Source organism: Protobothrops mucrosquamatus, unplaced genomic scaffold (genome assembly GCF_001527695.2).
Source record: "Protobothrops mucrosquamatus isolate PMUCROS unplaced genomic scaffold, P.Mucros_1.0 scaffold757, whole genome shotgun sequence".
In the NCBI taxonomy this organism is placed as follows: Eukaryota; Metazoa; Chordata; class Lepidosauria; order Squamata; family Viperidae; genus Protobothrops; species Protobothrops mucrosquamatus.
In genome coordinates, this window is record NW_015387027.1 from 77822 (window position 1) to 102804 (window position 24983).

The 24983-nt window shown below is 39.2% G+C and overlaps 1 protein-coding gene across 1 annotated transcript in view; it reads right to left on the reverse strand.

Moving 5' to 3' along the window:
• Window positions 1–14919: 14919 nt before the first annotated feature.
• COP1 (COP1 E3 ubiquitin ligase) overlaps window positions 14920–24983 on the reverse strand; it is a 118592-nt gene continuing 108528 nt past the window's right edge. The window contains exons 19-20 of the mRNA XM_029284601.1: window positions 23656–23700; window positions 14920–16025 (exon numbers count right to left, since the gene is read on the reverse strand). Coding sequence (XP_029140434.1) covers window positions 16008–16025; window positions 23656–23700 — 63 coding nt within the window. The 3' untranslated portion in view covers window positions 14920–16007. The remainder of the gene's footprint in view (window positions 16026–23655; window positions 23701–24983) is intronic.

A 24983-nucleotide genomic window follows, 5' to 3' on the forward strand; every position in this document is an offset into this window, starting at 1 on the left:
AATTCTGCCTGTATTTCTGGAAGTTCTCGATCCACATACTGCTGGAGTCTAGCTTGTAGGATTTTAAGCATAACTTTACTTGCATGTGAAATTCGTGCAATGGTGCGATAGTTTGAACATTCTTTGGCATTGCCTTTCTTTGGAATTGGAATGTAAACTGACCTTTTCCAATCCTGTGGCCACTGTTGAGTTTTCCAAATTTGCTGGCAAATTGAGAGTAGCAGTTTTACTGCATCGTCTTTTAAGATTTTGAATAGCTCAGCTGGAATACTGTCACCTCCACTAGCTTTGTTGTTGCCTCGCTTTCCTAAGGGCCATTTCACTTCACATTCTAGGATGTCTGGCTCGAGGTCAGTGACCACCCCATTGTGGTTATCAGGGACACTAAGCTCATTCTTGTATAGTTCTTCTGTGTAATTTTGCCACCTCTTCTTAATCTCTTCTGCTTCTGTTAGGTCCCTGCCATTTTGATCCTTTATCATGCCCATCTTTGCATGAAACGTTCCCTTCATATCTCCAATTTTCTTGAAGAGATCTCTGGTTCTCCCTATTGTATTGTTTGCTTATTTTGCAAAAGCCACTTAATATCTCAATCTCTCTCTCTTTTTTGGATAGAGAGAAGTATCACCACAGTCTCTTGGAGATCAAGTCAAAGTAAAGTTTTGTAGATATTTCAGGCACTGTTAGCACTAAGAAACTCTTCTGGATTTTAACAATGAAGCTGTGTATGTTGAGATATTCAAATATGAACTGGGAGGTAAATGTTCTATATGTGAACTTAAAGACAAGTATCATTTTGTAAGCAAAAACTGTCAGTCTTTTCCCTGTTGCTTTCCTTCAGAATAGAGGTGGGTAGTAATCTTCTGTTAAGCTATCAAAAATATGTTATATAGTGATTTTGTAACCTTCTCCCCATTTAGGATATTTCTCTTGGATACTGCAGAGTAGAATATGAAATCTCTTAAACAATTTTGTCAATATTTCCATTTGAATAAAATAATATGAATGTCAATATCCAGCTCAAGAATCCAAATAAACTCCAAGTTCATTTCCTTTCCGAAAAGCTTACTATTTATTGAATACACAGCTTGGTTATGTCAAAGAAAAACTTACTCTGAGGTTCTTCCACCAATTCAGACTTAAACAATAGTTTTCCCAACTCCCAATGTCTTATGTAATCCATATCAACAAGTCCACTTTGTTATGAGAACCGCCTGTTTCAAATCCACATCTGTTCTGGTGTCCTTGACAAGGCTTCAAGCTCTCATGGTCTGCAGCTGAATCGAATAAGTTTTGTTTTTCCATCTACCCACTTGAAAGTTAACACCTCCCCCCCTTAATCTAAAGGCAAGTTGAAACACAGAGGCAGATAGCTGACAAAGTTTCATCCTTCAAAATGAAGAGCATAGTAAAAAATTGATGTTCATGTGTTAAAGTTGCACAACCACCAGCTTCAAGGAGTTCCTCTGCTGTCATTTTTGGGGTCCCTAGCATACTGAAAGGGTGGGAATTGGAATACCTTTCTGTGTTAATTTTTTTTAATATTCAGTAAAATCCTTCAAATCCTAGTAGCATATATTAGCTCCTGAATGGCGCCAGGGTGCCAATAATTTGGCAACAAGGATGGAATTTGAAGCAATGGCTTTCTTGAAAAAAAAGCCAGAGAAAAAAGGGTGCCCACCACCTGGGCCCCAATGAATTAAATTTTGAGTGCCCCTCCCTCAGGATCATAGGAATGTGTCAGCCCTTTAAGGCAGGTCAGGCCAGGAAATAAACTCCCTAAATTTGAGTGGCACTATACTATATTGATATAGACCAGACATGTCCAAAGTCCGGCCCGTGGGCCATTTGCGGCCCGCTGCCCGGTTTAATCCGGCCCTCGAACAGCCCTCCTTGCTCTATATAAATGCGGCCCTCCCACGGCCCTCCGGCAAGTTCCATGAGAGAGAGAGAGACAGAGGCACTTGCACTTGCACTTCTGTCTGTCTCTCTCTCTCTCTCATGGACTTGCCCCCTCACAGGGCTCCTCATTGGCCCTGCGCCCTGTTACCCCGCCCCCAGCCACAAGCCACCATCCGCCCTGTGGTTATAAGTGTCCCGGCAGTTGGGACCCGCCCCTCCCGGAAGTCAATCAATCCTTGGCGGTTCTCCGTCCGGCTGCTTGTGTGCTGCGTCACCCAGCCTCCTTCCCTGAAGGCTCGTTGGATCAGAGAGTTCCAGGTTGGTGTCAGCCCTTGCTTGGCCTTCTGAGCTCTCCCACGGCGTCTGCTGGTCTGCTGGTGTTGCGTGGCCCGTTCGGCTTTCCCCCTGGCGTCCGTGGCGTTCTCCGCCTCGCCGCGGCTTTCCCCGGCCGGCTCCAGCAGTTCCGGCTGATTGCAGGCACGTGGCTGTTTCTCCCTGGCAGCCTCGCCCCCCCCCAGCCCTGTCGGTGAGCGCCCGGAAGGGCGCAGCGTCGCCAGGCCTCCCCCCCTTGCGCGATGCTTCTGGCATTCCCCCTCGCGCCTGGCTACGGCGGCTCGGGGTTTCCCGTCCCGGGCACGCCAGGCAGCGCTGCAGGGAACGGAAGGGAGGGGGGAGGGCCATACCTGGAGCTCCGCAGGCCGGGGCGACGCTGGGAACGAGCTGGGCGGCTGAGGCGGTGGCGGCGGGAACAAGCTGCTCAGCTGCGGCGGCGGCAACAGGCCGGGTGGCTGCGGCGGCGGCAGCAGTCGGCTGGCGGTCCCCCAACCCTCACCCGTGAGTGGCAAGCCCTGTGGGGCTTGACAAAGAGAAGAGAAAGAGAGGAGAGAGGGAAAGAGAAAAAGTGGAAAGAGAAAGAGGAAAGAGAAAGAGGGGAAAGAGAGAAAGTTAGAGGAAAGAGAGGAAGAGAAGAGAAAGAGGAAAAAAAGAAAAAGAAAAGAGAAAAAGAGAAAAAGAGGAAAGAGAGAAAGAGAAGAGAAATAGAGGAAAGAGAAAGAGGAAAGAGGGAAAGAGAAAGAGGAAAGAAAGAGAGAGAGAAAGAAAGGAAAGAGAGAAAGAGGAAAGAAAGAGAGGAAAGAGAAAGAGAAGAAAAGGAGAAAGAGGAAAGAGAAAGTTAGAGGAAAGAGAAAGAGGAGAGGAAAGAAAGGAAAGAGGAAAGGAAGAGAAGGAAAGAGAGGAAAGAGAAAGAGAGAAAGAGGAAAGAGAAAAAGAGAGAGGAAAGAGAAAGAGGGGGAGAGGAAAGAGAAAGAGAGAGAGGGGAGAGGAAAGGGAAAGGAAAAAAGAGAGGGAGAGGAAAGAGGCATAAAATAATTCATTTGCATTTAATTGTAATGGTTCAAAGAATGTTCGGAAAAATGTTCGGCCCTCCAGCACGTTCACTTCATCCAATCTGGCCCTCTTTGAAAAAAGTTTGGACACCCCTGATATAGACTATAATAACAGAATCTTGAAAGCCTGACTTTCAAGTTTTCTCTTCCTTTCTTCTTATGCCCCAAGAGTTAGGGTGGTGTTTCTTCCCAATATTTTGTTTCCCAGATTTAAAGCATGCTTGGGTACACATTGTTGAAACTGTCTGTGCATAGTTTTCCCAAGTCACCTCTATGGCTCAGTACAGAATCTGTGTTGATTGAGCGTCTGCAGTGAAGTGCTTGCAGGACTTGAGTGAAGCAGAAAAAAGAGAGCAAAAGTCAGGGAAGGGAGTGAGATGGATCCTCCTAACTGTGCTATGAGATGTGTGGGAACTTCTGGTAGCCACTCAGAAGGTGGGCAGCAGGCTCCATAGAGGGAAGATGCTCAGAAGAGATGGGAGGCAGTGGAACAATGCACTATTGTCCTAGCTGTGTCAGAACCCATTCCTTTCCTGGGGTGGGCGGGATCTATTTCAATTCTTTCCATTTCTTTCTGCGGGTTCTGCCATTCTCCTGAGGGGGAGGGGGGAAGGCTTTCTGGTATGTTTTCTGCTTTGCTACAATGTATTCCTTCTGCTGTTTCTACATACTTACTCTTTGAACTGTCTCTCCCTTGATGTTAACCTGGGGTGAGAAAGGAATTTGCCTCCTGCCATCTGGCTTATCTCTCGCTGCAGAAGGGAAGGTGCGAAGACCTAACAACATCTTCACAAGCATGGGAACAGACCCCGTTATCAGCTCTGTTCCCACAGCGGACTTAACACCTGGGGATTGGCTCATTTAAACTGACCGGATGAACTATTGGGGTGCGGTTTCCTTGGGACTTTTTTAACCTATTGATCTGAGGGAGAAAACCTCAGATCCTGGCTTCTATGCCTGCTATCAGTTTCTCCTAATAAAAGTTCCTTTTGGGATGAAACTGTTCCAAGAGTCCTACTTTCTTGGGATGAGGTTTTCAAGTGGGCCCTGACAATCTGTTTGTTAAATTAAAAATAAGCAAATCAAGAGAAAACGTGTGTCTAACCCTGGAAAGATTATGTCATGGCTTTGTTGGATCCTGGTTTGGAGGAGGAAGAATTGTTACCAGGACCGTCTAATGGGGAGGAAACAGTCCCCTCTGAACAAGTGGAGAGTCCAGGAGCTGAGGAAAAGGCAGTCCCAGGGCTGTCTGGCAGTGTAGGGGGGTGACTGGATGGAGAGCCACCTGCAGAAGCGGAGCAGCTACAGATGGCCAGCAGAGATGACAGGCTCCAAATCACCTCTGACGAGGAACAGCTGCCTCTCCCACCCCATCCCCAGGTGAGGAGAGCAGAGAGTAGGGAGGTACAGAGGAGGTTGGTGAGGCTGCTTACAAGGAAGATAGCTTATAGCTAAGAATTGAGAAGAATCATTTTCATGATCCACCTCTAAAAAGAGCTTCGAGCACTGGCAATCAATTAGCTCCAAGGGCCATGAATAGTATGAGAACAATGCTTGAAAAAATATTTGGTAATTTGTTCATCAACTATATTTACTTTGATTTTAATTTTGCAGTAAAAGATAGCTGTAATCAATTTCTCTGCATATTTGTACAGTACTTTGCATGTTGTCACTGAAAAATAGGGCAAATTTAGAGCCAATATTCATAGAGCTAATACAGTACATGGAGAAAGTAACAGATGTTATTCAGGCAATTATAGGACAAAAGAAGCTACTGAAAGAATCTTAAATTCAGCACCTGGAATATACATAGAAGACTTTATCTAAAAGAAAATGAATTAAGTGGCTGTAAATACAGAACTAGCTAGTTCTAATTTCTTTTGTCACTTTGTTCAAGGAATTCTAAGTTCTAATTAAAGCTAGGTACTGAAATTTGAATTAGCTTGGCAGAGAAATGAAATATTTGGAAATATAGTCACTTTTCTTTAATTTGAGGATCTGCCTCAGAACACTATGCAACTTTATCATTCCTTATTTTTCTGTTTTGTTAGAAAAATTGTTTGCTAAGCCCTTCAAGAAGAAAGTGAATCACAGTTTAGGGGCATCTATAAAGATTTCTGGGACATTATATGGTCATATTTAATTTTATTCATTTATGCTTTCACTCATTCAATTTATGTGGTCACCCATCTCAAATTTCAGACCTGCCCCTTTGACTCCATTTGGTTAAAGCAAAGGGTTGTTTTACTAAGGATACTGGTTGCAGTAAAGTCAAGCCAGCTCTGAGATTTACTGCACTCGCTAGTTACAAAAATAAGATGTAGGCTTGCCCCCAGCCCATCCCTCCTCCTATGACCAGTCCATTTCCAGTCAACTGGAGCTCACCAAGATGTTTTGAGATCTCTGAGATGTTTGGGGGTAATCTGCATATTTCTCAGGGTGCCTAGCCATGGGATGTTAGTACAAACAGGATCCGGCTATCCTGGTGCTTATCACCTGTCATTCCCCCCTCCTGATTTCCTATCACGTATACACAAAGCTATATTGCTCTTTTCATCCTTCCCTTCTTTTGATAGCAGGATGCCTGTGAGGCCCCAAGCTGAGCCAGGCAGAGCTGACACCAAATGCATGATAATTAAAAACAATAAATAAAACCATACATAACTTAAAAGTAACAATGCATAGCAAACATGCACAATCAATGCAGGCTCACCCACATTACTAAGACCCCAAAGAAAATAAAGCTCTTCATGACACAGGGCTGGGTTATTTGTGGATTCACCTGTTTCAATTTCCTTTGATCATCCCATGAAATCCAGCAGGATAGCCATGCTTTGGGTCTTCTCTGTAAAAGAATGTTATCCAATGGAAGCTAGGACGTATGCCTGACCCATGGAGCATTATTCCCCCAAGGTTTGGTTGGCCTCAACCCTGCTGGTCTTCTGAAGATATCGGTGCAGAACATAAGATAAACCCATCAAGAATGGTGTTGTTGTTTTTTAAATGGATAATGTAGTATCTGGCCATTATTCTATTATTTTGTTACTCTGGAGGGGGTTTTTTTGGTTCTGGGTGTTTGTTCCATTTTGCTTTTAATTCCTTTGTTTTTCTGCTTCTGTCCAATTGTAAGCTGCTAAGAGTTGCTTTTGTGAGTTGAATGCCTATTTAAATCAAATGATACAGGTAGTCCTCAACTTATGACCACAACTGAGTTCAAAAATTACATTGCTAAGCAAGATGATAGTTAAGTTTTGCCCCATTTTTTGACCTTTCTTGCCACAGTTGTTAAGTGAATCACTGAAGTTGTTAAGCTTGTAACATGGTTGTTAAGTGAATCTGGCTTCCACATTGACTTTGTGAGAAGGTCAGAAAAGGTGATCATGTGACCTTGGGATAGTGCAACAGTTGTAAGTATGAAAAACAGCCATCAGTCACTTTTTTCAGTGCTATTGTAACTAGAACAGTCACTAATGTTTGTAAGTCAAGGACTACTTGCAAATAAATTCATACATACCTGTATCTATATTTTATGATTAAGGTAGGGAAGTGTTTGAATCAAGTACATGGGAAATATAATCATTAATATTAATATTTTAAAACTATTGAATTACAATCTACTACAGGAAAACCTGTATCAAGCTTTAAAAAAAAAGAAATCAACTGTGTATTGATATGCAGATAGATTTATTTTAAGTAAGCCAACCTTTTTCCTACTTCCCAAATATTATTTTTTATAAATATTTATGATGAATTGGAATTTAAAAATCTATTTTCAATGTAATTGGGGATATTTGTAATTTCTGAAATATAAAGTATTAATCTAAATGGCTAAAAAACTACTGAATACCAATCTAATATGGGCAAATTCTTTTTTAACAGTAATTTTATTAAAAATTATGATGAAAAATAATTCAAACTAAAAAAATAAGGCAAAAATGGAAAATGTAGAAAAGAAAAAATAATAAAGAAAAAGAAATATATGACTTCTTTTAAAATACATCAAATGATTGTTTTCTTTCCATATTCCATTTTTTATCTATAAACAAATCCTTAAAACCTCTTCATTTTAGTCCTGATCAGAAAAATCGTTTGCTGAGATGGTGGCTATAGAAATCAAATAAAAAAATAAAATAAAAGCCTATTAAGGGTTACCAGAGATACAGTGAGGGAAAAAATTATTTGAACCACTGCTGATTTTATACGTTTGCCCACTGACAAAGAAACGATCAGTCTATAATTGTAATGGTAGGTTTATTTTAACAGTGAAAGACAGAACAACAAAAAAAATCCAGGAAAATGCATTTCAAAAAAGTTATAAATTGATTTGCATTTTAATGAGTGAAATAAGTATTTGGTCCCCTATCAATCAGCAAGATTTGTGGCTCCCAGGTGTCTTTTATACAGGTAATAAGCTGAGATTACAAGCATTTTCTTAAAGGGAGTGCTGCTAATCTGTATAAAAGACACCTGTCCACAGAAGCAATCAATCAATCAGATTCCAAACTCCCCACCACGGCCAATACCAGAGAGCTGTTCAAGGATGTCAAGGACAAGACTGTAGACCTACACAAGGCTGGAATGGGCTACAAGACTATCACCAAGCAACTTGGTGAGAAGGTGACAACAGTCGATGCGATTATTCGCAAATGGAAGAAACACAAAATAACTGTCAATCTCCCTTGGTCTGGGGCTCCATGCAAGATCTCGCCTCATGGAGTTTCAATAATCATGAGAACAGTGAGGATCTCAAAGGCAGCTGGGACCACAGACACCAAGAAAACAATTGGTAACACACTATGCCATGGACTGAAATCCTGCAGCACCCGCAAGATTCCTCCTGCTCAAGAAAGGATATGTACAGGCCCGTCTGAAGTTTGCCAATGAGCATCTGAATGATTCAGAGAACTGGGTGAAAGTGTTGTGGTCAGATGAGACCAAAATTGAGCTCTTTGGCATCAACTCAACTCGCTGTATTAGGAGGAGGAATGCTGCCTGTGACCCCAAGAACACCATCCCCACCGTCAAACATGGAGGTGTTTGGGGGGTGTTTTTCTGCTAAGGGGACAGGACAACGTCACTGCATTAAAGGGACAATAGATGGGGCCATGTACAGTCAAATCTTGGATGAGAACCTCCTTCCCTCAGCCAGGGCATTGAAAATGGGCTGTGGATGGGTATTCCAGCATGGCAATGACCCAAAACACACAGCCAAGGCAACAAAGGAGTGGCTCAAGAGGAAGCACATTAAGGTCCTAGAGCAGCCTAGTCAGTCTCCAGACCTTAATCCCATAGAAAATCTGGGAGGGAGCTGAAGGTTCGAGCTGCCAAACATCAGCCTCGAAAACTTAATGACTTGGAGAGGATCTGCAAAGAGGAATGGGACAAAATCCCTCCTGAGATGTGTGCAAACGTGGTGGCCAACTACAAAAAATGTCTGACCTCTGTCATTGCCAACAAGGGTTTTGCCACCAAGTACTAAGTCATGTTTTATGTAGGGGTCAAATACTTATTTCACTCATTAAAATGCAAATAAATTTATAACTTTTTTGAAATGCGTTTTTTCTGGATTTTCTTGTTGTTATTCTCACTGTTAAAATAAACCTACCATTGAAATTATAGACTGATCATTTCTTTGTCAGTGGGCAAACGTACAAAATCAGCAGGGGATCAAATACTTTTTTCCCTCACTGTAACAACATCTTTTAACCTTCATCAAATAAACCAATTTGATATTCCTTCCTTTTAACTATCTTGATCTTTAGTCCCTTCAAAAATTGTTTCAGAACTTGATTTCTCTTCAATTATTCTTTGTCCCTCCTTACAAAAATTGTCAAAGTTTGAACAAGACTATTTTGTAAATTCATTATACTAAAATTATCCAGGTCACTCTCTTAGTATGTTGTTTCTATATCCTTTTGATTATTAAAACATCAGTCAATTTCTTTTGTAGCATCTTTTTCCATATCCTACATGCAGCCTATTATTTCTAGATCAGTCTAGATCAGTAAAACGTGTTCCTCTTCTTTTAAACATAGTCTTATCTATAAAGGCAGTCACTCTTAAAATTAATTTCCGGGTCCTATTCAAAAATGCCCTTCAATATGTCCAATATTTTGTTCCATTCTGTATAAGTCAAATATAAGTGTTCTTCTCATTTGTTAGCTTTAGTTCCTTCTAGTTTCCTCTGGTGTTCAATATTAAAAATCTCATACTATCATGTTTATTTTAAAAAGAATTTGAAACAAAAATATTTTCCCACATGAAGAATTCTTATCCTAAAATTTTATTTCAAATCTATTTGGACCCTTAGTCCATTTGTCATTTTCTACCCTTTGCTGTTTATATATCAAAAAATTAAGTCCACAAACTTGTATTTAAAACTTCTTTCACTAAGGATTGAATAAAATTCACCCAGTGTTTTCAGATTAGTCAATCTAAGATTCCCTAATAGTTGAAAAGCAGTAAGTCACAGAGCTCTGAGCTCACTGGAAACCATTGACCTTTTTAGGAGCAATTTACTGGAGCACTTGTGGGTGATCTCAAGTCCTTTTTTTTGTCCAGAGAGGAATAACAAAGTCACTGGACTTGTTGGATCTTCCTTCTGCCACAGTTGTTGGCTCTGTCTTCAGTTCATATTACTACCCTTAATGTGGGCAATTTTTTCCATGTCACAGTAAAGAAATAATACGGCCATCAGAACTTAGAAGCCTACCTCCTTTCTACCAAAGATTACACATGAAAATACTGGAAATGGAGTACCAAAATATTTGTTTAGTAGAAGATTTTAACAGAATTGTAGATGGAAAGTTAGATTATAGGAGTAGTAAAATAGGGAAAAAAGGAAGGAATATTTTGCTTAAGGCTTTTTTTCAGAATGGCAGAAGAAATTTGTATACAGGATATGTGGAGAGAAATAAATCCTAAGAAATTCCAATATACATTTTACTCAAACAGCCACAAATCATGGTCTAGAATTGACATGATATGGATATCCTCTGAATTAAGAAGGAATATACAAGAAATAGAGATAGAAACTAACGTATGGGCGGACCATAATCCAATAAAGATGACCTGGAGAGGAACACAGAAAAAAGCAAGATGGAATTTAGACCAATTCTTATTGAAAAAGAAAGAATTTATATAAAAAGCTGTAAAGGAAATGGAACTTTTCTTCAAAGAAAATAAGAAAGAAGATACATTACTCCAAAATGTCTGGGATACAGCTAAAGCATATTTTAGAGGCGTAGCCATAACCTATATGGTGAAAAAGATGAAAGACAAAAAACAAAAATTAAGTTTAAAGAAGAACTTACAAAACTAGAATTAGAACTACAAAGAGGCCCACAAAAGAAACTCTTAAAAAACAAATGGAGATAATAAAACACAAATTAAATCTAATAGAAGCTGAACAAATCAAAAGAGCAAAACAAAACGTTTTTGAAAATGCAAATAAGCCGGGGAGATGGTTGGCTTATAAACTGAAAAAAGAAAGAGAGAAGAAATTGATAAGCAAACTACAAGATGTAAGAGATGATCTACAATGTCAAAATGATGCAATAAAAAATAATTAAAGAATGTTATGAAACACTTTATAATACAGAAGAAATTCCTCAGGAAAAAATAAGGCAATATTTAGAAAATGCTAAGTTACCAAAAATCTCAAGAGAATTTCAAAAATATGCTAAATGGGAAAATAACAATGATCGAGTTGACAGAAGCTATAAAAAGACAAAAAAATGTTAAGACCCCAGGCCCAGATGGGCTACCGGCAGAATTTTATAAAACTTTACAAGATATATTAATCTTACCAATGCAAGAAGTGTGTAATGAGGTATTACTAAAAGCCAAATTACCAAATACATGGGATAGATGCCAATATTACACTAATACCCAAAGAAGACAGACTTGACCCTGATAAAGAACTATAGACCAATATCTCTACTAAATATAGATTATAAAATCTTTGCTTCAATAATAGCAGATAAACTAAAGAGATTCTTGACTGAATTTATATAATTATATTTCATTTCTATCTACCTACTCTGATAAAACCCAATTCTTACTCTATTCTGGATTCTGTCATACTACGAAAGGGGAGGAGGATAAGCAGGGGTTTTTTTTATGACTCTCACTTCCTTCATTAACAACAAAGTGACCGTTTGTGGATTCTCTTCGAGAGGACTAAACATAACAATGCGGCCATCTACCTTTCATCTTAGTCCCTCTGAAGTTCTCCTCTTTGCCGGCAGTGAGGAAAAAGGGGTGGGGGGAAATCGATCGTGCCAATGGAGTGGATTGACGGATCGAATCGCCCGGAAGAACTGTGGGGTGGGGGCTGCTTGTGAACACTTTAAAACATTGAAGGGTGGGAGAGGATTCCCCAGATCCTGTCTAACATGCTACAATCAGCTTCTCTTAATAAAGATCCCTGTTAGAAGAGATATTCCAAGAGTTCTGTCTTCTTAAGATGTAAGATTGAGGTGGGTCCTTACACTCAGGCCAAAAAGGATTTTTACCAAAGAGACTAATAAAGAACAATTTAAGAATAATTTTAGACACATTGGAATATTACGAAACACACACCCAGGGAACCAAATGGCTTTGATTTTTTTAGATGCACAAAAAGACTTTGACGTCAATTGGCAATTTATGATTCAACAACTAAACCATATGGATTTTGGAGAAATTTTATGCTAAAATAATTATGAATAGGGATTGCACAGAGAGTTTCAATATTAAAAAAGGCACAAGACAAGGATGTCCATTATCCCCACTATTATTTATCCTAACTTTGGAAATGTTGAATAAAAATGCTAGACAGGATCCAGAAATTAAAGGAATGGAGATAAAAGATGAAAAGTACAAACTACAAGCATTCGCAGATGACCTGGTATTTATATTGGAGAATCCGTTAGAGACAAGTTCTAAATTATTAGCAAATATTGAAGAATTTGGAGAAGCAGCAGGACTGAAAATTAACAGAGAAAAGACTAAAGTTATAGTTAAAAACCTCACAGATAAACAAAAAAACTATCAGTAAAAACAGAACTTCAAATAGTTAAGAAAGTTAAATACTTGGTGATATACTTAACAGCAAAATGTGCAACAATAAAAGAAGATATTTATGTAAAATTATTAAAACAAATAAAACTAGATTTGGAAAAATGGAAAAATCTACAACTATCAATCCTGGGAAGAATAGCGATGGTGAAAACGAACATTTTACCAAAATTAATCTTTTTATTTCAAACAATATTGATAAATATTGCCCAAAATTTTTTTCGATGAATTAAATACATTAATATTGAAATTTATCTGGCAAGGGAAAATAGCTAAAAAATGTTACAAGAAACAAAAGAAAATGGAGGCTTTGGTCTACCAGACTGGGTCTTGTACTATCAAGCAGCCGCACTAACATGGTTAAAAGAATGGGTAACTCTTAGAAATAAAAGACTATTATACAGTATCTAGAAGGGCATAACCTGGATGGCATGCTTTCCTATGGTATGGGAAGAACAAAATTCACAAATACTTTCAAAACCACTATGTAAGAAATGCACTGCTTTTGACATGGGAAAAGGTAAAATCAAGAACTTACATGAAAATACCAGGATGGATTTCAACAATGGAGGCGTTTGTACACCCAAAGTTAATCAATTACAGGTAATCCCCGAATTACGAGCGTTCACTTAACGCTCGTTCAAAGTTACGTGATGAGCACCCCCTAGTGCTTACGAGCAAGTCACATAGTCACGAATATTACAGCACCATGGCAGTTGTTCGCCCTTACGAGTGACTTCAGTGGCACTGCAACATTCACCCTATTCCCCTCCCACTCCTTACAACTGCTTCCCCCTCCCTTCCTGCCACACCGGACTCACTTACCTTGCAAAAATCCTCTCTGACACGTTTCTTTCCCTTTGAGGGAGAGTTGGCTTGGAAATGTTTTTTGTGTCGAGAATGGAAGTTTCTGGAGTCCATAATCTCACACGAGTGTTTGAAGTTGGGCCAAATCACGGACCTCAGAAACTTTCATTCTCTATGCGAAAGGTGCCTGTCTCCTGCTCCCAACCTCTTTTAACAGAAAGCCTGAAGCCTTCAACTGAGAGAGAAGGCCAGGTCCCTCGCACCTGTGTCTCGCCCGCCAGAGCTCATCGCACTGGGGGAGAAAGTGATCCTGTTGTCCACAGAGCCTCAGAGCCCTCCTCCAAGCAGCCCGGAATGGAGACTGGGGAAGGCACCTGCATGCCTCCAGAGGTTGGATACAGTCCTTGGAGGACTGCCCCAAGCTGCTGCCGCACGGAATGCAACTTTCAAGGGCCTGATCCAAGCCGCGGAGACATTTTCCTAGCCGTTTGCGCCAGGAACGGAAGTTGGGAGGGGGCTTCTGCATGCCTCCAGAGGTTTTCCAGGTGAGTCCAGCATGGCAGGGAGGGGGAAGTACAGTATCTTAGTGGGTCATGGAGGCCTTGGGGTCCTGTTCTAGCACTAGGCCCTCCATGGCCTTCCCCACCCTGAGATACCTCATGTTCTCTTAACAAGCCATGTGCGTTTTAACGAGCAAGGGAGTAATCTCATATCTCGAACGAGATTCACTCTATGAGTTTTCGAGTTACAAGTGGAATGGGCAGGCTCCATTAGACTTGTAACTCGAGGACTACCTGTATGAGAAACTTGTGACTTATAAAGGTATTTTGAATATGGTTGGGAAACTACAAACTAAACAAGAATTGAAAGAACAGGGCATTGAGCTATCATGGTGGCCACACTTGCAAATGTGATATGAGAAAGATGCGAAAATATATGGTTTTTACAAAAACCAGACGTTAGACCAGATACTATTGTCATCAGATGACAAATTGATTAAGAAACTGTACAGCTTTCTGTTAAATTTAAAGATGGAAGATGACCAAGTTAAAGAAACAATGATAAGTTGGGCAAAAAAGCTAGAAAAATGGCAAAACATATGGGAAAGAAACTACAAAATAACGAGGGCAGCTACTTATAAAGAAAATTCATATAAAATGTTCTATAGATGGCACTTACCACCTGCAAGATTAGCAAAAATGTTTAAAAACATGTCTAGCAATTGTTGGAAATGCAGACAAAATCCAGGCACGCATTATCATCATTGGCAGACATGCCCTGTTAGTCAAAAATACATAGGTGGCTAGAAAAGATGATAGGAACATATGTACACTATAAACTGGAATTATTTCTTTTAGGCATAATTTCAGAAAATTATGATAAGAAATGTGTATACTTAATATTACATATATTAACAGCAGCGAGAATTATATTTGCTGAATACTGGAAAAACGAAGTACCATCTGAAGAAGACATAATTAAGAAAATTTTGGACTGTGCAGAAACGGATAAGCTTACACTGAAAATGAAGGGGAAGCATGATTCAGAATACTTTCAAACATGGGAAATTTTTATAAATGGTTAGAAAAACGAAATAAAGGGTAAGAATGGAAATTGTATTACTGTTAAACACATAACCCAGACAACGTGTTGCTTATTAAATACTAGACTGTTACTGTAAAAATAATAATTAAATATACATTAAAAAAAGAACTTAGAAGCCCACCTTCTTTTCCCAAATAAGTCTTATTTTGGGACAACAAACTAACAGTGTGAAATATTTGGAATCAGTTTATTTCCCATTCACTTGTACAATTAAGAATATGCATGTTTATTCAAAAAATAAAGCTACCAAAGCCTGTCCCAAAATATATTACAACATTCAAAATGCTTGGCTTTTACAAATGACACAAATAGTGAGATGATTGGAATGAACAAATTGGGGACAGTAATATGTGGATAGGCACTGTTGCCTTTCGTGAAGCAATTTCAATAGCCACTCAGATCAGAAGAGACAGAAAGTCATTAGTTACTGACATTTAGTGGCTTATATAAGGATAACTATGTCATGTCACATCTGCTCTCATTCAACACATGTCTACATCACAGATGAGATCCTTATATAGCTGGCAGGCATGAGAGCTGGTGATGGAGCAGATGGACCTGGAAATAAAATTGCTTATATGCCCTCTCTCAGACCTGAGAGTCTGCACTAGTTAGTTGTACCGAGAGCTTCAATAAATGAATAGTAAAAAATGGCTTGAACATATCATTCCAAAAATAAAATAAAAAATACTAAATGAAATTTTACTTGAGGGTCTCAAGTCAGATGCATGCTCACAATGTTCCAGTCAGGATTAGACAGCTTACCAGACTTTTTGGAATAAACACAGAAAGAAGACCAGTAGCAATAATCCAGAACATGGTTCAAAGCATAGCTCTCACAGAAATCATTCAACAAGGCAAATCTGTTACCATGCCTATCAACAAAGGGATATCCTGTTTTTATGTCTGGTTCAATGAATATTCACCATTCCTTTTCTGCATCAGCATCTGCTTTTATTTAAAAGAATCCATCCATTCCTCCCACCCCATCATAAAAATCAGATAAGCAATAGAATCAGCAGCAGCGAGTCTGTGCAGTTAATGTTGATGGTTCTGAATTCTGAATCCACTGGTACTTCCCAGAGTCCCAACTTGCCCTAAGAGTATCCATAAAAGAAAAGAACTCCCACCCCCAAAACGTGACCACTCTGAGAAGGAAAAGCAAATTATCTTCATTTTTGTGTCCCACTGAGAACTTCAGATGAAAGCTGTATCAAGTATTCCACTCCTTGAGAGAGAGAAAACCTTTCACACTAGTTCCAGTACCTGGTGGAAAAAAGAGAGGGAAAAAATTAACCCCAGAGACACAAAACAACCCCCTCTTTTTTTGTCCACCCATAAGCAGCTAACCAAGGTTAGATGCGCTACAGACAGCTGGAATTTTTCTTTACATGCCTGAAAATATAAAGCAGGATGATAATTATATTTTATCAAAAGAGCATATGGGAAGTTGGTGAGCAGAACATGATCTCCCTTGTGTATTGTAAATGTTGCTTAATTGCTCTTCCCTCTTGCTCAGTTACTAAGTATCACAAACAAAGTAGCAGAGCAGCACTGTATTTAATAATAAAATTACTTATAATACAACACTTAGCTTTATGTGGAAACTGAAAAAAAGCAAACTGGCTGACTAATTTTTTTTTTAACAGCAAAATGTGCCTTTTTCACCACCATTGGCTCCAGTTCATTAGAATAGGGAGCTCTGTTATGAGCCAGTGTCAAAGGACTCTTACTAAAATGGTAGAGAAATAATTTCACAGCTAATTCTTCTACTTCTAACTTCAGGCTTAATGGGATAATTTTAATGTCAAAAGTTTTAAATTAATAACCATCATTCCAGCATTGATATGGAAAGCAATTCAGAATATATCACCTCTGAACATGAAATCCCTCAACAGCTAGAGATGGGGACATTATAATAATAGTAGTAATAATAATAATAATAATAATAATAATAATAATAATAATAATAATAATAACAACAACAACAACAACAATAAAAAAAAAGTTGGAAGGGACCTTGGAGGTCATCAAGGTCATCATATTAAAGCAGCTTCATTTTGAAATCAGCTTTATTCGATTATAATATAATATAATATAATATAATATAATATAATATAATATAATATAATATAATATAATATAATATAATATAATATAATATAATATAATATAATATAATATAATAAATATAATATAATATATAATATAATATAATATAATATAATATAATAATATATAATATAATATAATATAATAATATATAAAATAGGTTTAATTTTGTTTTCCAACTCAAGACTTATTCTTTTCAGAGCAAAGACAGATAGAAAATAGAAATAATTGAGGAGGAGGAGGAGGAGGAGGAGGAGGAGGAGGAGGAGGAGGAGGAGGGGGGGACCTTGGAGGTCTTTTAGTCCAACCCCTTGCTCAGGCAGGAAACCCTATACCATTTCTTCTTAAAAATGTCCAGTGCTGGAGCATTCAAAACTTCTGAAGTTGGTATAGCTGTCCCAAGGCCTTGGCCATCTTTCTTGTCATTATAAAAAGAACAACCTCTGAAATGCTGCCACAGGGTTGTCTATTAAGGAGATGTTATGGAGATCTAATACTGACTGCAAGAAAGTACAACAGCTACCCTAGGAACTTATATGTTCAGGAAAAGGAAAGTATATGGTAGAATGGTTAGGTACCAGGACCATCTCTACTGCCAGTAGATCCAACAGGGGATCCATGGGAAAGAACAGTTAAAGGTTCCTTTAGGCCAGAGGTCGCCAACCATTTGGGCACCAGGGACTGGTTCCATGGAGAGAGGTTTTTCCATGGACCGGAGGGTGCGTGCTTTTGTGTGCTGCCTGCATCCCGTGGATGGGGCTTTGCTTGTTTGTGCAGACCAGTTGCTGGCATGCCGCAGCCCGGTACTGGTCCATGGATCGGGGTTGGGGGATCTCTGCTTAAGGCCTAAAATGTTGCAGATTTTCCTGGGTATTTGTGGGAAATCTTCAGGGTTTCTTTCTCATCTAGGGACAAGTCCTATCCTGTGTGATTGGTCCTGAAGGAGGTGTCTAGTAGCATGCCATATAAAGGAGAGTCTGGGCATCTCTCCCTCATTCAATGCCATTTTCCGGTCTCCTTCCTTGTTTTCTCCAACAGGCCACTACAGTGGAGAACTTGACAGCAGTACTGGTTATCCTTGACTTACAACCATTTCAACTACTTATAACCTTCATCTTTCATATCCCTCATGGGTGTGATATTGAAAAAGTACTGCTCAGCTATCCCATGATCACCTCTGGAGTTCTGCCAGATGGATGAGGATTCACTTGCGATCAGCTGTTTTTCACCGTGAAGAGCATGGCACAGAGATGTGGGGCTATGCTGCTTCACTACTGGGGGTCAAGCCTCTTGCTCAGCTTCAGCTATCAGAGAAATCACCCAGTCTGTACAAATCAGCAAATATATGTTCAGTAATTTGCTAGCCCTGGAGTCTGAATTCCGTTTTATTACTTTATAACAACTTTTAAAGAAAAATACACAAGCATAAAGATACAAAAACTAAAAACCAACAACCAATAATAAAACATAAATAAAAGCTTTTGTGGAAAAAATTAAAGATATACAGTATTATCCCCTTCCCTCACAATTACATTCCTAACTTCTAACCACAACCTAAATATATGCACTTTACATTAAATGTGTATTAAATTATTAAATCAAAATTATTGCTACGTTTGTTGAAATGATTTTTTCTCTTGCTTTTAAATGGTCTCAAGACTTTTTTCCTAGACCCCATATTTCAAATGTCTGGATTTGTCTTGCTATGTAATACGTAGTATCGTGTTTCCCTGAAAGTAAGGCCTACCCCGAAAATAAGTCCTAGCTTTGGGTGAGGTACACACCTAAAAATCAAGCTAGGGTGGGGGGGTGGATCTGCCCCACACATCCTGCACCCACTTACCTTGCAGCCAGGCCTCTCCTCACCAGCCCAATTCTTCTGCGGCGACTTCTGCAGCCAGGCCTGCATTTCTCAGTCACAGGCCTTTCCGGAAGGCCTGTGCAGCCAAGAACCGAGCTATGGATTCAATCCATAGCTCTGTTCTGCAAGACCTCTGCAGCTGAGCTCTGAATCCATAGCTCAGTACTTGGCTGCATAGGCCTTCCGGAAAGACCTGACTGCAAAATGCAGGCCAGAATGAAGCTGCTCCTACGGCCCCAGAAGAAGTGGACCTGCTATGCGGAGCTGTCGGTGCCGGAGGTAAGACATCCCCTGAAAATAAGAACTGGTGCCTCTTTTGGAGGCAAAAAAAAAAAAAGACCTGGTCTTATTTTCAAGAAAACACGGTACTGTATTTTTCTGTCTATAAGACACACCCTTAGTGCCGAACAGCTGAGCCAGCAAATCTGGAAGTTCGGCCGGCCGACGATCTTGCTCCCTCCTCCCTCCCATTAGTGTCAAACCCACAGGGGCTTGACACCTGCACCAGGCGGCATGGCAACCCACACAGGCATGCCCTGGGTTGTGGAGGTTACCATTATTTTTCTGTGTACGAGACGCACCTGGTTTTTCAAAGGGAGTTTGCAGGAAAAAATAGCATCCTATACACAGAAAAATACGGTACATAGGGGATCATTCCTGCTTAGTTAAACTTCTATCTTAACTACTATCACTTGCCATTGCTACATACAGATAATCCTAGTAAACGTTTGAAGTTATGTGATAAGCACCCCTAATGTTTATGAACAAGTCTTGAAATTATGAATGTTGCAGCACCATGGCAGTTGTTCACCCTTACAAACAATCAGAGGCTCTGCAACATTCACCCTAGTTATTCTCTCTCCCCCCTGCCCCCCCGCCGCTGGATCCCCATAGGCACTAGGCCTGTGTATATTCACCTTACGAAGATCTAGAGAGCCTTCGTTTCTTGGCCTGTTTCACTGCTTCAGGCCTTTGGTGTGTTCACAGAGAATGGAGACCTAAAGTACCGCAAGATCATGCAAGATCAGTAGTGTGAGCTCTTGCATGATCTCATGGTACTTTAGGCCTCTGTTCTCTGCAAACGGAGCCCTGGACGAGATCTGCGGCAAAAGGCTTTGTAAATGGAGGGAAGGCGTGAAACATTAACGCCTTCCCTCTGTTTGCAAAGCCTTTTGCCATCTATGCAAAACGCCTTTGCTGCCAAGAATGGAGCTCCAGATTGATGCATGCATTGCTCCCGTAGTTAAGATAGAGGTTTAACTAAAGTTAATGGCTCTCTATATACGACATATTACACAGCAAGGCAAATCCAGTCTTTTGAAACATGGGGTCTAGGAAAAGAGTCTTGAGATCAATGAAAAGCAATAGAAAAAAATCACTTCAACAAACGTAGCAATAATTTTGAATGTAACACATTTAATGTAAAGTGCAAATATTTAGGTTGTGTTTAGCAATTAGGGAAATAAATATGAGGGAAGGGGATAATATATCATTAAATTTTTCCACAAAAGTTTTTACTTATGTTTTATTATTGGTTGTTGGTTTTTAGTTTTTGTATCTTTATGCTTGTGTATTTTTCTTTAAAAGTTGTTATAAATGAATAAAACGGAATTCAGACTCCAGCGCTAGCACATTACTGAACTTATGTTTGCTGATTGTACAGACTGGGTGATTTCTCTGATAGCTAAGGCTGAGCAAGAGTCTTTCCTCAAAGACATTTTGCACAGAGACTGGAAACCTGAAGTCCCGCGAGATCACAGTGCCCAGAAGCATCCAGTCTCAGCGCCCAAAGTTTTTGCAAGCTGGCCGGATGCTTTGAGGCAGTGATTTTTGCACGGACACTGGAAGCTTCTGGGGGCTGTGATCTTGTCTGGCAGAGAGGCTGGAGAGGAGACAGTTGGAGAAGAGACAGCTGGCTAGATCTTCTCAAGGTAAGTGACCCGGTGCGGCAGGATTGGGGGAGAAGCAATTGTGGGGAGCATGACATATCTCAGTGGGTCTGGGGAGGCCTTGGGTGGTCTGAAGCAGGTGGCCTGTTCCATCACTAGGCCCCCCCATGGCCTTCCCCACCCTGATACCTCATGTGCACTTAATGAACTGCACATTCGATTAGCGAATCCCTGGGCGAAAGCAGGGAGTGATTGCGTTCAAGGTACGCCATTCACTCCTACAAATCCTCACGTTACGAATGGAATGGGGAGGCTCCATTGCATTCGTAACTCAAAGACTATCTGTATTCTCCCGTTTTAGTCTCCCAATCTTGTATTGTAAACAAAATTTAATTTTTCCAATGTTGTGCCAAATTTATTCTTGAAGTTATCAACATGTACTGTATCAAATTATATTTTTCATCTATTGTGGGGTATTATAATTAAAAAATATTTGTGATTTTCATTCAAATTTTATTAGTAGAATTTTATGAATATTTTGATGTATTTCTTTCTAGTACTTCTGAGATTTTTTTACAAAACCAACATACATGATAGAATATTCCTTATTTATTCTCACATTTCCAACATTTATTGTTATATGATTTGTCTATCTTGATAATTACTGATGGAGTTATATACCATTGGGTCATTGGTGGTCTCTGAACTTGGCTGTTTTCTTGCAGACATTTCACTATCAAACTAGATAACATAATCAGTGTGCCTATAAATACTTTATCCCAATTTTCCCTTAAACTGTATCAGGAAGTAAATTACATTGATTTGTTTCCATAGCATTTCTCATTAATGTACTGTGACTACTTTTTAAAAATTTTGCATCCACTTTAACATGATGTTTATTTGTTCCTTTTCCATACTGTAATTCAGTAACAATTTATATACTGTATATATCCTAACAGGTGACCTTGATTTTGTATAAATGTTTTAATTCTATCATTTTTCTCAAGGTCCCTTCTTCTTTCTTAAGACCTCTTATTATTCTTCCAGCAATTTGTACTGCTGGAAGCAGTTCTTGCTGTGTCTTCAATTAAGTTTCTGAGTCTAGCCACAGAGCTTCTGATTCTAACAATTAAACTAAATAATGTAGTGGAAAAAGAAAAAAGAAAAGAAAAATGAATTAGATTGATAGGGTCTTGACTGATGGAGCTGACCAGCTGGGTGCACTTTGAAATTATTTCCTCCAAAGGAAGTAATGTCAATATATTTCTAAACCCTGCTTCTTGTACAAATGGGAGGATTATACCCACAATAGGATCTTCACTAATTTTTGTGTGTATATATTGTACCTTTAAACTAGTAGTGTATTGTTTTGGGTTGTTAGAAGGCTGTCAAGACTCCTACAGTGTTTGCATTATTTATGAATTCCTCCAATTCATTAAGACTCTTGGTAATGTAGAATAGATGGAACAGATCTCCTTAGAGAGATTTAAAAAACTTTAAAATAAAGTTTTAAATAGGCATTTAATTGCTAATTGCTTTAGATTAATTTTTAACACTTAATTTAGAAATGACAACTGTGACTTTGTTTTTATTGTAAATCATCATATTTTGATAGTTGATGTAATAAAAAATTGATGGATAAATTAGTAAAACAAAGTAACTTCAATGTTCAAAGTGCTGCTGTTGAGGTGTACATCAGAAAGGTTCAAAGAGAGAAGATAACAAATTTAATTCTCACTCATTTAATGACCAAAGGGATATGTCTAAACATCCCCAGACCTTTTTTCATGAAGGCCAGAAAATTTGAGCTATTTATGAGTACTACCTGGAAAGACAATAAAGAACATCTCATACGAAACCAAACAGAGATAGGGATGCCTAAAAGTTTGTGAATCTTTTTGAATTTTCAATATTTCTGCAGAGGTATGCCCTGAAATGTGATGTGTTCTCAGAACTAGATAAACAAGCCAAGCCAATTAAACAAATGTGTGAAAACATTACATTTATTCACTGATGTATTAAGGCAAATGATCCAAAGCTACATATTTGTGTGCAACAAATACCACTATGTTGTGAAAGATAGTGATGGCTGTACCATTGTTTGGGCCTGTTTTGCTGTCTCTGGATCAAGACAGTTTTCTATCATTGATGGAACTCTGAATTTTGAATTGTACCAGTATTTTACAGGAAAACATCAGGCTATCTGTCCCTGAACAAAAGCTCAAGAGAATGTGGGTCACACAGCAAGACACACACCCCCCAAATACGAGTCATATGATCAAATAATAGTTAAAGCAGAAGAAAGTTAATGTTTTGGAACCTTCAAGTTATAGTCCTGACTTTGATCCTATAGAAATGTTGTGGAAGGACATGAAGTGGGTAGTTCATGCGAGGAAGTACACCAACATCCCTGAGTTAAAAGTAAGGAAGAATGGGCTAATGTTCCTCCAAGTCGATGTGTAGGACTGATCAACAGTTTTAAGGAGTGTTTAGTTGCAGTTATTGCTGCCCAAGGGGGACACAACAGTTACTGAAAGCAAAGGTTCACATACTTTTGCCATACACAAATGTGTAGCTTTGGATATTTTTTCTTAATAAATAGATGAACAAGTAGAATGTTTTGACTCATTTGTTTTAATTGAATTATTTTGATCTACTTTTGGGACTTGTGTGGAGAACAGATCACATTTAGGTTATACTTACACTGAAATACTGAACATTTAAAAAGGTTCACAAACTTCAGCATCACTTCATTCTTTTGACTATGGAGTGTACAATATTTTAGTTGCAGCTTATTGTTTTCTATAAATGTTTTTAAAACTAGTGCCTGCTAGATACCATTACATTCCACATTTTTTTCTAACTGGACAGCACCAATTTGCAGCTGACATTACTCCCATCTCCTCGGCCTGCAGTAGATGCAAATAAGTCATTTTAACTTATAAACAGTTATACAAAAATGGAAGTCCTGAAAAAGTCTCTTCTAATTTTCTGTAACCTTGTTGCTATCCCTGGTCAACATTTTAAAACTCACCTTAATTGTACCCTGACTGTTAGCAGCAATCAACACATTGGACTCCTGCAAAAGAAGAAAAAATATCAGGCATTATGCTGCAGGCAGTAAACCAAGTAAATTGGGTACTGTTTGCCTTAACAATCAGATATGGTTGATTCCAGTATTCAAGATACATGTAGAATTTAACATAATGTTTGAGAAGTTGTGCCTGTAACAGTTTGGGAACACCACCAGTCGGGGACATGATATTTCAAACCATCTGTCAAACATGATCTGTGAACATGGGAAATAAGTGAGAAATTCAAATTCAAAGGTGCTTCAATTGAACTCCATCACTGACTATTGGAACAAACTAAACAGGCAACTTTTATTATGTAACAGAATGGGAAATGATTGAATTTAACCATAATTTTGTAATCTATAAAACTGGCTGTAACCTTTAACTAGTGTATCATAGGATAAAACTTTGTCAACAAAGGTACCTCAAACAAGCAAACTTTCAGAATGCCTGGACCCAATAGCCCAGAGACAATTAGGTGAAATGGGCAGTATAAAAATTTGATAAACAAAGAAATAAATTACTCCCTTGGGGAAGTTGTGCTGTTTCTGTGTTTCCAGGCTGCTATTGAAAATCCTCATTTTCACCATTATGTGACAGTTTACCAACCACTCATGCAATCCCTTGTTCTCTGCTTCCCCCACCCAACAGTATGCTTGCAGGGAAGGGAGGGAGGGAGGGAAAGGAGGGAAAACAGGGAAGAATCTCCTTGCATCGTTCCTGTCCCACCTCACCCTGCCTTACACCCTCCCTTTGCATCTTCCCCTGTGGTATGGCGGCACTTCTTGCACATCCCCACAAACCTATCCATGTGCACCTTCTCTGACTCATGTAGCACCTCAGGGCACCCACATACACCTTTCCCAACCTATGCCACCCCCACCCCCCAACGTATGTGCTACCTCTCATACACTCTTCCTGACCTGCATGGCATTATTTGCAAATTCTGACACACCCTTCCTGATCCCAACCTCATGCACCAGAAGCAATAAAAATGTTCAAGTATTTAAAGCAAATCCTTTGGTTTAATAGGATAGGTACCCTAAACAAGGAAATTGCAAGTTAAAATAATAATTGTAATACCTATAACCAGGGGTGTCCAAACTTTTTTCAAAGAGGGCCAGATTGGATGAAGTGAACGTGCTGGAGGGCCGAACATTTTTCCGAACATTCTTTGAACCATTACAATTAAATGCAAATGAATTATTTTATGCCTCTTTCCTCTCCCTCTCTTTTTTCCTTTCCCTTTCCTCTCCCCTCTCTCTCTTTCTCTTTCCTCTCCCCCTCT